At 43.3% G+C, this 12,694-nt stretch overlaps 1 protein-coding gene across 4 annotated transcripts in view; it reads right to left on the reverse strand.

The window, feature by feature from the left end:
• The window catches only part of col7a1 (collagen, type VII, alpha 1), a 77,362-nt gene that overhangs the window by 47,834 nt on the left and 16,834 nt on the right, over positions 1 to 12,694 (reverse strand). For all 4 annotated transcript variants that reach the window (XM_020055151.3, XM_034287550.1, XM_010881574.5 and 1 more), the window contains exons 6-15: positions 12,093 to 12,251; positions 11,801 to 11,958; positions 11,010 to 11,139; positions 5,394 to 5,513; positions 4,151 to 4,306; positions 2,721 to 2,840; positions 2,403 to 2,555; positions 2,177 to 2,293; positions 1,913 to 2,059; positions 1,618 to 1,743 (exon numbers count right to left, since the gene is read on the reverse strand). In XM_020055151.3, the coding sequence (XP_019910710.3) occupies positions 1,618 to 1,743; positions 1,913 to 2,059; positions 2,177 to 2,293; positions 2,403 to 2,555; positions 2,721 to 2,840; positions 4,151 to 4,306; positions 5,394 to 5,513; positions 11,010 to 11,139; positions 11,801 to 11,958; positions 12,093 to 12,251 (1,386 nt within the window). The remainder of the gene's footprint in view (positions 1 to 1,617; positions 1,744 to 1,912; positions 2,060 to 2,176; positions 2,294 to 2,402; positions 2,556 to 2,720; positions 2,841 to 4,150; positions 4,307 to 5,393; positions 5,514 to 11,009; positions 11,140 to 11,800; positions 11,959 to 12,092; positions 12,252 to 12,694) is intronic.

Below are 12,694 nucleotides of genomic sequence, written 5' to 3' on the forward strand. Positions count from 1 at the left end.
GACACGGCGAGAGAGTCATTATATATTGCATTATATAAGCAGTCGGAGTGCTTAAAAAACAAAAAAGCCTCTTAAGGTCTTTATCAGACCAAATGAAAGCTTAGCATACGTCTAGAGACGTACCACGGAGAGCATACTATTAGGCTACATTGCCAGCACTGCCCTGATAATATGACTCTTCAGAGGTTGAAGAGGTCAGCCCAATGCACCATGGGGGGCACGTTGCCTGACCTCCAGGACAATAACTCCACACAGTGGTGCCACAGAGATCATCACAGACCTCAGCCATCTGAGCACTGAGAAATTCATGCTGCTACCCTCTAGCAGACAGAGACTCATATCTTCTAGCCCCAGGGCCTACAGAATGTTAAATTAATAGTTCAGGATTTTGGCAATGACAACCTTTATTTACTTCCCTAGAGTCAAGTGAGCATTTGGGTATCATTATGTATCTGAGTTCAGTCTGACCAACTAAATTAAGGTCCTCAATGCCAAAATTACAAACTATTGTTTTACAGTCTATGTCTATGTGCACGAGCCTTTCTATTATTTTAGTTATTAATCAAACAAGTCATCCTGTGTCACTCCCATTCAGAAGGGTGAAATAGTAGAGTTTAATAAAAGGGCAAAAGCAGAGGGGGCAATAGTAGTGTAGAGTAACATTTTAATTGTTGTTTATAGGCTACTTAATACAATTATGCTGTTGTAGAACTATAACATTTAATTGATGGAAAATTGTTAAAAGAAAGAAAACCTAGAAATATACATCTCAAAAACGTGTGATAATTGGGACCCCTAAAATGTCTTCCTATTTATTTATACAGCAATTTAAAGTTCATCTGAGTCACTAGGAACCCCCTAAGAGGGGTATAAATATGAGGTGACACCAACTCCCTCAGTCATCTATCAAAACTATGAAGGTCAGAGAACACAACAATTAAAGAGGCAAAAAGGTTGTTGACCGTCATCAAGCCATGATGAATCTGCTTGGAAAATGTGTATTTTTGTGTATATTTCCCCATACAACAGTGAGAAGGGTGTTTCAGGAAAGAATCTCAACAAACCACAGTTTGAATTGCATATGTCGGTTGAAGCTCCAAAACTTAAATTAGATACCTCATCCATGCAAAAAAGCCTCTACCTTCATCAAGATCTCAAACATGGCGCTAAAGATCAGTATGTAATTGGCAGGCCTATCACCAAACAGTTTAGATATCTAAAACACAGTTTAAAAGGATGACCATTCAAGGCAACTGACATAAAGAAGCAATATACTTTGCATTCTACTCCATTCATCAATGGAAAGGTTGGCCCATTGTGAACAACAGGCATCTTGCTTTCTCAAGATATTACTATTACTAACTCAGTAAGGCTGACAAAAGCTACTATGGTAGTACTCAGAAAAACAACCTGAAAGCCAATGCATTTGTAAAAGAAAGATTTTAATTAAAATAACAAATAAAATATACAAGTACATGACATCTTCTGATATTAAAAGGCTAAATAAAATACATTTTAATTATTAATTGATATTTCTTCAAATGGGATATGTGGCCTCTGATCAAAAGCAGTTTGACTACATACTGTAGGTAAGAAACAGTGTAATGTGAGACTCACCTTCAGTATTGACTATGAGGATACGGTACTCGGTGGCCCCGGCAACCCCTGTCCATCCCAGCCTCACCGTGCTACCGAGGGACTCCACCACTCGCAGGTTGGACACCCTTCCCACGGGCTGCTCCACTGCACACAACAGGACAGGACACAAGTCAGTAAAATGGTGTGACTGGTTGATTAGCCTATGTGACTAATCTAATCTAATAAGAAGTAGAAATGAATGAATGAATGAATAATGGGTTCAACGTGAATGTAAATGTAGATCATCAAAGGTGCTAAATCAAGTGTCCTTGACCTGTAGAAGAGGTGGAGACAGGGGTGGCCTCCTCTCGACCCTCGTACAGGGTGAACAAGGTGATGACATACTCCGTTCTGGGCTGCAGCCCTGTCAGGTCATAGCTAGTGGTGGTCCTGGACAACAACTGACTCTGCTCTCGGCCACCTGAGAAGGGTTGAAGATTAGGATGTGTGAACATGGATGGTCTCATGGGTGTGTGTGGGCGTGTGTGTGTGTGGATAGGTGTGCGTGTGGAAATGTGTGTGCGTGTGTGTGTCAGACCTTGGACCTGTCTCCACTCCAGACGGTAGCCCCTGGCTGCCTGGATGAGGTTCCAGGTAAGGCGGATTGAGGAGGTTCCAGTGTTGGCTACATTCAGTACCTGCTGCTCCAGACGCTCTGCATGGAGAACAGACAGGTCTCAGAGAGAAAGCCAGTATACCTCTATTTACCTGTCCGGTTCCTCTGTACATGTCTGCAGTGTGCACATGAGTGTAGAGCTCTCTACCTATCTTGAATGTAGCAGTGGCAGGAGGACCCTCTATGCTGTCCTCATAGAGGGCGATGATTGTGACAATGTACTCCGTGTCTGGCTGCAGGTTCAAAAGGGTGTGTGTCATCTCACTTTCTCCAGACACTTCCACAGAATCCACATTACGACCTGGGAGAGTCAGGGGGAAAAACAGGAGTGGCAGTGAAGGTAATGAAGTGTGACAGAAAGGAACATGAACAGTTGTTGTCACACGCTGTTTCACTGACTCCTTATTACACCAAGTATTAACAACCTAGCTGGTTCCAAGCACCATGCTCTACCAACAGCTCTCACCTGAGAATGGTCCCCAGACCAGTCTATAGGCCCTGGCTCCACCCACTCTTCTCCACAGGACCTGGGCGCTACTTTCTGACAATGTCTCTACTGACAGCTGCTGGGTCGCCTCCAGGCGTACTGCAACACACACACACACACACAACCAGGCACACAAAAACAGACACCGACACATACAGACACACACACACACACACACACAGACACAATCACAAACAGACAGAGAGACAGACATACACACAGACACAACCTCATACACACACAATCGGTTGCACAGACAACACACAGAAACAGACAGACACACACACAGACACACACACAGGCAAAACCAGTCATACAGAAACAGACAACGACAGACAAAGAAACAAACAGACACACACACAAACAGAAACCGAGATGCACAAACATATACAGACACACACAGAAACAGAAACACATACAGACACACACAAAAACAGACACAAATAGACACAAATACAGTTCACGTTCTGAAATAATGTTCAGATGATCAACAGCTTTTGGACAGCGTAGGAAAGATAGGACAGAGTTGTGGTGTACCGTACTGTGTGAAGGAGATAGGACAGGGTTGTGGTGTACAGTACTGTGTGAAGGAGATAGGACAGGGTTGTGGTGTACAGTACTGTGTGAAGGAGATAGGACAGGGTTGTGGTGTACAGTACTGTGTGAAGGAGATAGGACAGGGTTGTGGTGTACAGTACTGTGTGAAGGAGATAGGACAGGGTTGTGGTGTACAGTACTGTGTGAAGGCCGATAGGACAGGGTTGTGGTGTACCGTACTGTGTGAAGGAGATAGGACAGGGTTGTGGTGTACAGTACTGTGTGAAGGAGATAGGACAGGGTTGTGGTGTACAGTACTGTGTGAAGGAGATAGGACAGGGTTGTGGTGTACAGTACTGTGTGAAGGAGATAGGACAGGGTTGTGGTGTACAGTACTGTGTGAAGGCCGATAGGACGGGGTTGTGGTGTACAGTACTGTGTGAAGGAGATAGGACAGGGTTGTGGTGTACAGTACTGTGTGAAGGAGATAGGACAGGGTTGTGGTGTACAGTACTGTGTGAAGGAGATAGGACAGGGTTGTGGTGTACCGTACTGTGTGAAGGAGATAGGACAGGGTTGTGGTGTACAGTACTGTGTGAAGGCCGATAGGACAGGGTTGTGGTGTACAGTACTGTGTGAAGGAGATAGGACAGGGTTGTGGTGTACAGTACTGTGTGAAGGCCGATAGGACAGGGTTGTGGTGTACAGTACTGTGTGAAGGAGATAGGACAGGGTTGTGGTGTACAGTACTGTGTGAAGGCCGATAGGACAGGGTTGTGGTGTACAGTACTGTGTGAAGGAGATAGGACAGGGTTGTGGTGTACAGTACTGTGTGAAGGAGATAGGACAGGGTTGTGGTGTACAGTACTTACATGTGCGTGAGGTGAGGGTGGCGGAGGGGGCAGAGTTTCGGGGGAAGAGTGGGAAGAGGGTGAGAACATACTCTGTGTCTGGGAGGAGCTTCTTCAGGGTGACGGAGGTGGAATCAGCAGGCAGAGACTGATCCAACAGCTGGGCAGTAGGCTGACCTGTCAATAAATAACAGCCAGCCAATCACAAAAGGGCTAGTTCAACTCACTATGCACATCTCACAAGTGCACATCTGCACCTCTGCATCTGATCTGAGGTGTGTGAACATAGTCTGGAGAACAGTGTGTGTGTGTAAGCGGGTGTTTGTGTGTCTCAGGCTGTCTGACCCACTCCACCCAGCCACACCCTGTGGATTTGTCACCAAGGCAACATGCCAACTTGACAGTAATATGTTGCCGGCAGCCATGGGCACAGGTCTTCACCCTCCCACAGTCAGTCTTGACAAGGGCTATGTGGTAGAGGGTGGGGGTGGGTGGTATCATGTGGTACTGTGCGTGTGGGTGTCCTAGGTGGGCATGCAGTTACTTGCAGTGGAATACACAGGGACAGGAAGAAAAATCTCCCCTTTCATTACAGAATACACAGGGAGCTCATTTAAAACACACTCGTATAGGTTCTCCAAGTGAGACTGGCACTCCTTCTACCCCGCTCTGACTGACTCATTCATGGTGTGTGTGTGTGTGTGTGTGTGTGTGTGTGTGTGTAATGGGGAGATATCCAAGGGGCTCTATCAACAACACAGCCATTATCTCTCATTATGAAGAATTATAGCAACACTCTGCCCTCTTCAGATTCAGCCTTTACATCCAATCACTACACCCAGAACCTGACATCGCCCTCCTCTACTCTCCCCTGCTATCTGTAAACCCTCCATGAAAGGGTATGTGATATTTGTGGTAATGATTGGGTAATGCAATTCTTGTCTGACAGACAGGGAGTGCCGGAGGGCTGTATAAGTTGAGACAACATCAATCTTCCCAGCAGTGCAGCAAAGTAACCCCAATGTCCTATTTCCCACTACCTCCCATCTCTCTCTGTAACACGCTCACCTGGCAACAAGAACCGTGTGAGGAGTTAAGTGTTTTATAATGACTGTTCACTAGGCACCTTGACGTGCAGACCCACTAAATGTTGTGGGTATTTCCTCTTGTTGAAAAAATTCTATATTCTTGAGGGAGCATTTGGATTGTGGGTGTTTATTAATGTGTGTTTGTGTGTGTCCCCGTGCATGTGTGCAAGTCTTACCTCTGGGTCCATAGGTGAGTCGGTAGCCCTGGATCTGTGAGGTGGGGGCATCCCAGATCAGAGAGAGAGAGAAGAACCCGGCCTCCGCCAGGCGGAAACCAGACACCCCCGCTAGAGACTCTAACAAAAAAAGCATGGAGAGGTTTGATGTAGGGCGATAGGGAGGGATGATGTAGGAGCAGAGGGAAGAATGATGTAGGTGGATGGGGAAGGATCATGGAGGAGGACTGTGAGGGAAGATGAAAGAGTAAAGTGGGGTATCGTGTAGGATGTTTTGGAGGGATTATGTAGGACCATCGGGAGATATGATGTGGGACAATATGGAGGAATGATATAGGAACAGAGATGGGGATGATGTAGAACAAGAGACACATGATGTAGAAATATATGGAGGGATGATGTAGGAAAATAATGAGGAATCATATAGGAACAGAGGTGGGGACAATGTAGGACAAGAGACACATGATGTAGAAATATATGGAGGGATGATATAGGACAATAATGAGGAATAACAAAGGAACAGAGGTGGGGATGATGTAGGACAAAAGACACATGATGGAGAAATATATGGAGGGATGATGTAGGACAATAATGAGGAATGATATAGGAACAGAGGTGGGGACAATGTAGGACAAGAGACACATGATGTAGAAGTATATGGAGGGATGATGTAGGACAATAATGAGGAATAAGTATAGGAACAGAGGTGGGGATGATGTAGGACAAGAGACACATGATGGAGAAATATATGGAGGGATGATGTAGGACAATAATGAGGAATGATATAGCGGCAAAAGGGCTACTGATGACGTAACCCGGAGGTCACTTATGTCAAGTATGAGGGCAATGTCCCAGGTAAGGGATCATAATCTAGAACACAGTTTCCAAAAAAGTTGGGACGCTGTGTAAAATGCCATTAAAAATGTGCAGTACAGGCAAATTGAAGGTGCAGGGTGGCATGTGCAACTGAAAGCAAGTATAGCAGCAATGATGTTCCTGAAGTAGACGCGTACATGTAACAAATGAGAACGTACATATTATACTGTGCAAGGCAGTGTCAGAGTCCAGCAGTGCAAAGGAGTAGTATTAATTCATCTGAATCAGTATTCAGCCGTATATAATTTAAAACTTTAGTTAGGGCCATTTCAGTACTGTGGTGAGGTCTGAAGCATGAATGAAATTTGTCTAAGAGACCGCTTGAGGTCACAAAATTGCTGAGTTGATTGAAGACAACCTTCTCAATGATCTTGGCTATAAAAGGGAGATTTGATACAGGTCTGTAGTTGTTCACTATAGATACATCCAGTATTCTCTTTTTTATTAGGGGCTTAATGGCAGCTGTTTTTAGAGACGTTGGGAAAATGCCTGACTGCAGAGAGCTATTAACTATTTGCTGTAGGTCCATTGTTACAGAGTAAAAAAAATAAAAATGTCTGATGGCAGTGTGTCGAGACAACATGTGGAAGCTTTAAGATGTCGAACGGTTACTTCTAAGGATTTTTGATCAATTGCATTAAAATGCAACATAATAACCAATTTATGTCTTGGTGGTCATGGTGACGGTACAGTGTCCTTGTTAGACTGTGTAGTTCTGATGGTCCATCTAATACTTAAAACATTTTCACTAAAGAAACACGCAAATTCATTACATTTCACAGTGGACATGAGTTCTGATGCTGTCTGCTTTATTGGGTTTGTAAGCTTGTCGACCATGACAAATAGACTGCGGGTATTGTTGATATTCTTGTTGATCATTCCCGATAAATGTTGCTTTCTGACCCCTGCGTAACTCATTGTTGAAGCCACCAAGGCTTTGTTTATAGATGTTATAGTGGATGTTAAGTTTTCCTCCTCTTACGTTCCACTTTCCTACATTCTCTTTTCAGGGCGCTTACCATCATGATGGTTCTACATGGTGTTTTCTGTTTGCTTTACCTTTACCGGTGCAACACGATACATAACATTCAATATTTTGGCATTAAAATTATCCAGGAGTACATCAACTGACTCAGCACTTATTGTTGGAGAGATAGCTATCTATGGCTTCCATAAACTGAGCATTGGTATCCCATTAATGTATCTTTTCAGAAACAGAGTTTACCGGAACATTCGAGGTGATAAGTGATTAAAAAAAGACACAGAAATTATCAGAAACCTTTAGAGATAACCAGATCTAGAATGTGGCCTCGAGTGTGTGTACGCTCTTTCACATGTTGAGTGAGATCAAAAGTGTCAAGTAGTGCAAAAAGTTATTTGGCATTAGTTTCCGTACTATTATCTATGTGGATGTTAAAATCCTCTGTAATAATAAACAAGTTATAATCAACTGATATAACAGAGAGTAGTTCAGCAAAATCATCAATAAAATTAGCTGAATATCATGGAGGTCTCTAAATGGTTAAAAACAAAATGTTGGGGGTACCCTTCAATGTAAAACAGAGGTATTCAAAAGAAATAAAATTACCTAGTGTATTTTCTTTGCACTGGAATGTATCTTTGAATAGGGCAACCACTCCTCCTCCTTTCCTACCATTTTGACACATATTCATATAGCCACATTTTTTAGGTGCTGTCTCGTTAAGAACAGTATAGCACTACAATCTTCTGTTAGCCACGTTTCAGTGAGAAACAAAATCTAGGTTGTACGATATTATAATGTAATTTACCAAGAATGATTGGTTGGCGAGAGATCTGATATTGAGTAAAGCCAGCTTAATAGATATAATAGGGGTTCCTGGACTAGTAGTTTGATGTGTTTCAGTTAACAGATTAGACAAGTTTACTTTATAAGTTGCATGCACAAGATTCCGTCTATTTCTAATCAACACAGGATTAGAGATACTGGGTCTTAGCTTGTACTCAAAACAGTCGGCACTGCTATTTTCACAATAACAGGGACCCGAAGCACATCACAGTATATTCTGTGCTCTGTGGAAATAAAGGACAAGGTTGTGGACGATGTGGCAGTTGTCTAAGCAATCGTTTTACATGGGGGGAAGAAGTTACACAACTTTTCTAAGATCTAAGATTTTTTGAAACATGTTGCTGGCATCGAAAGAAGCAGGCATATATTTTTCAAAAAACAATATCATTTTTGTCAGGTCCTGGTTGGGGGCCTCTAGGCATCTCTATGCATCTGGCGGCCATAGCCAGGGCCTCACAGCAGAGGTGCCTCTAGGCATCTCAGCACTGCTGTTTTGATTGGCCCCAATTAGGGGCAGCTGCTCCACGTTGCCTCCAATTGGGGACCCTATGTAAGTTGCCCTTTTGGACCTTCAGTTTGTGGATCATTGGTTGGAGTTAGCTGTCTGTGGTTGCTGCGTTTGAGTGCTCGGTTTTGCGGCGCGTGTTGTTTTGTGGTTCCCATTAAAAGGATGTATTCCAGCTCTGTACCTTGTGTCCTGTCTCTCAACCTTGACAATGTCTCAGATTTAACATTTGATATGTTGTCTTTGTACTATTTTCTATTGAATATAGTGTTTATAAGATATGTACATCATTGCATTCTATTCTTCTTTGCATTTTTCACAGCGTCCCAACAAAATACAAACAATTGGTAAGTCAAACACACTCAATAACATAACAGAAGGGCACCTGACGCCAAACCTAGACATAAAGACACATACCAGCTCAAAAAAAGTTTATAGACTGGTACACACATAATGAAGACCTACTTGCTTCTGAAGTATATTTAAGTGCACCGGCCAGAATCTATGCTACAGCTGAAAGGTTTCATGAGGAGCTTCATTGACTACAAACAAGCCTAGAGTTTAGTCAGAATGAAATTATCCCTCTACATTAACAAAACAAAACCCTTGCAACTATAGTGAATATCCTTAATTCCAACATGGGGAAGGTATTGGTTGAAAACCAAAGATTAAAATTATCATTGTAGGAATTACATAAGGAACAAGGGAGAACTTAATTTTCTGATGAGGTCCAGAAAACCAGATCGCAGAAAGCCAGACTGCTGAAACATCTGGATAAAAACTTCATGTAAACCACTACATAGCTACCGCCTAAGACTGAAAAGGAATACCTTTCAAAAAGTGCACCAAATCAGAGCACGCAATAACTCAACCAAGTTGTTTCAATCAATGATCAACTCATTGAGGTATATGGAGATTCCTATTCCATTCAGAAGTATAATTACATCATTGCAGTCCAGCCAAAAGAATGGAAGCAGAAATTAAAACAACATAACAGGATACACTTCCACAGTCTGTTACCTATTAAAAACCATGCTTGGCCAGTATGTAATATGTATCTTTTAAGTTCAGAATTGGTTGTTGGGTCACGGTATCTCTACTGAGATGAACATAGAGACAATACAGATTTTTTATTTTACGGTCAATCAATGGAAAATATGGTTATTCTCTTGGGTAGAAGAGATTGTATCACTGGAAAGGTTCAAATATTTAGTAAAGTACCACAGCAAGACAGAGATGTATGGCAGGGGATTCTTTTTTTTGTGTGTACTGGAAAGATGGTTATATCTCTGGAATTTGGAGAAATGGAGTTAAAAGGGATTCAAGGTCGCTTTTGGGTTGGGTAACAGGATGCTCAGTTATAGGTGAGGGTTGTGTGTGTGAGAGTATGCAGATATGCATGTATGTACATATGAATGTGGGTGTGTATGAATGACATCAGGGTGTGTAAGTATAGATGATCTTAGGTATGTTTATATATAACAAGGGCGCTGGCCATGGCGTTGTGGTCCGGGGAGGTCACTGGAGGTCAAGACCGGGAGGAACAAATCAATCGACACAACATTGTGGAAGTGGAATCCTTAAGGATTCAAGGGAAATCATGGTGTTTGCTGATTGCTTGTGCAACATGTTTAATTGTGCAGACAGTACCTCCTCCTACAGTCCCTTATACAGGGCTGGAATGTGCAGTGAAGAAGGCTGGTTGGCAAAAGACGGGTAAGATCTCACCTTTGAAAGTGGGACAAACTTAGACAGGCACAGCTGTGCATTTGGCCGCTTCAATTATACAAACGTAGATACACACACACACACACAGACACACACACACAGGCCTGTGATAGTCAAGGGAACTAAGGCACAGGCTTATTTATGCAACCTTATATTCTCATATTTGTCAGGTGTGTGTCTGTGTAAGATGGGCATGTACAGGGATAAAAAAGGAGCTATAATCTAGGAGGAGAGGGAAGGATGATGAAGGATGATACGGAGGGATGATTTTGGACAACAAGGAGGGACGAGAGGCAGATGTGTCCTATGAGGATGATTGTTTTACCTCACATGAGTAAGGGACTGGGGAGAAACAGGGAGTAAGGAACATTTTAAACTTAAGAAAGACAGAGGTGGATGGAGGGGATGATACGACATGTGAGGAAAGAAAGGCAGCGTTTATATGGCATCCAGTACTCATCTAAAATAAAGAATCAATGAAAAGATCAAATCCATTTATGAAGTAATCTTGCTTCTTCATCTCATCCCCATACCTTCCCTATCCACACCTGCCTGTCAAATGGAATTGAAATGTCACTCTCAACCCCCTGCCCTTCCTCCATCCTCTCTGCGTACCACCTGGTTGTTCCTTGGCTGAGAAGGGTCTCATCTTTCCCCCTCCTTTGCTCTTTGTACTCACTAGTTCGTGACTTAGCAGAAACAGGCTCTCCCACACTGTTGGGGTACTGGGCAATCACTGTCACAAGGTAGTCTGTCCCTGACTTCAGCTCTTTGGCCACAAAGCTCCTCTGACTTCCAGACACAGTCTCCTGTAGGGGAGACAGAGGAAAGAGGTCCATTTCTACAGAGAAAGACAGTTTTACAAACCTCAGGTCACTGATCACGCTGCAGTTTCAGACCAGAGTCTGCATTCTACCAAAGAAACTAGGTGTGTGAGTGTGTGTGTGTGTGTGTGTGTACACTCTAGAACTGCATCTCCAAAAAGATAATGGATAATTAGGATTTCACTTGTGCCCCAACATACAATGCTACTGCTATGACTGGGTTTTCAATGTCATGGCAACAACTGTCAAAGGCTTCGTCTGTGGAACATTTTCACAGGCAAATCCAGGACAATTTTCATTATTATGAGTCAAGAATGCACGCACACACACACACACACACACACAAACACACTCAAAGACCCGTGAAAACACACACACAGACACACCCACACACACAGACAAAGGGAATTTTGCGGTTTTCCTGCCAATGTCAAATCTGCTCAGAAACAAGCATCAGACTCTAGATCTGCCCATTAAAACGTGTTCCTGCTGAACCCAATTCCTCTCTGTCTGCAGGCGAGTGAAACTTCAACGATCCACCAGAGTCTGGGTCACATGTGTAGTATGTGCTGCAGCCTGCTGCCCATCCCCTGAGTCAGGAATGAACACCACACCCTCCCGAAGACGCACAACAGGCAACACACACCTGACGCAGCTCTGCTGTGATTGGCTGCCCCAGGCCAGACAGGGGCGTGTACTGCACCACGTAGCCACTCACAGGCCCCCCGGCGGAAGTCCACCGGAACCTGAGCGAATCCGAGGTCTGACTTGTGAACTGGAGGTTGAAAGGACCGGAGAAGGCCTCTGCCAGAAACAGAGAGAGAAAAGGGACAACAAAGGGAGGGAGGTACATATAGATGGTGGTTACAGAGGAGAAGACTAACATGTTGTACTGAGCACCATGTCTTCCAATGCAACAAATAGCAGTGTGCATTTACCATCGCTAGCATACACTCCCCCAGAGCTGGAACACACTCGTGGAGCCACCAGAGACAGCAATGTGTTGAGCAGCTTGAAGTCCCCCACAAAAAAAATGAAGTTTTTCTGAGGCGGAGAGGCTATCAGAGCCAGTTCATTCTGGTCGGCACTCTTTATACCTGACAAAGAAAGAGAAAACCATCTAATACTCAACACACACATTGTCAAGATATACATGGCCTGAAGCTTCCAGTTAATGAGTCAATGTAGCATTTGGCACATGGTATTGGAGTTTCAGGTCTAAAACCAATAGGTTCTGAGACAGCTTCTACCTGCAAGCCAAATGACTGCTGAACAGCTCGCTCTCTCTATCTACCTGCAGAGACCTGCTATTCACCAGCACTCAATACAAACCCAAACCATGAACACACACACACACAGTCATTTTTGCTATTATTATTTCATGCTATTAATTAAAGCTGATTAACTAAAAGATAATTGCACTTTTATATACTTTTATATACCTCACCCTGAAATAAGCCAGTGGGTTCAGAAAAATAAATCATGGATTGTATTTGTTTTCTTCAAAAAAAAATTCTAACTTCCGCTAAAAATCTATGGA

Source organism: Esox lucius, chromosome 17, assembly GCF_011004845.1.
Source record: "Esox lucius isolate fEsoLuc1 chromosome 17, fEsoLuc1.pri, whole genome shotgun sequence".
NCBI lineage: Eukaryota > Metazoa > Chordata > Actinopteri > Esociformes > Esocidae > Esox > Esox lucius.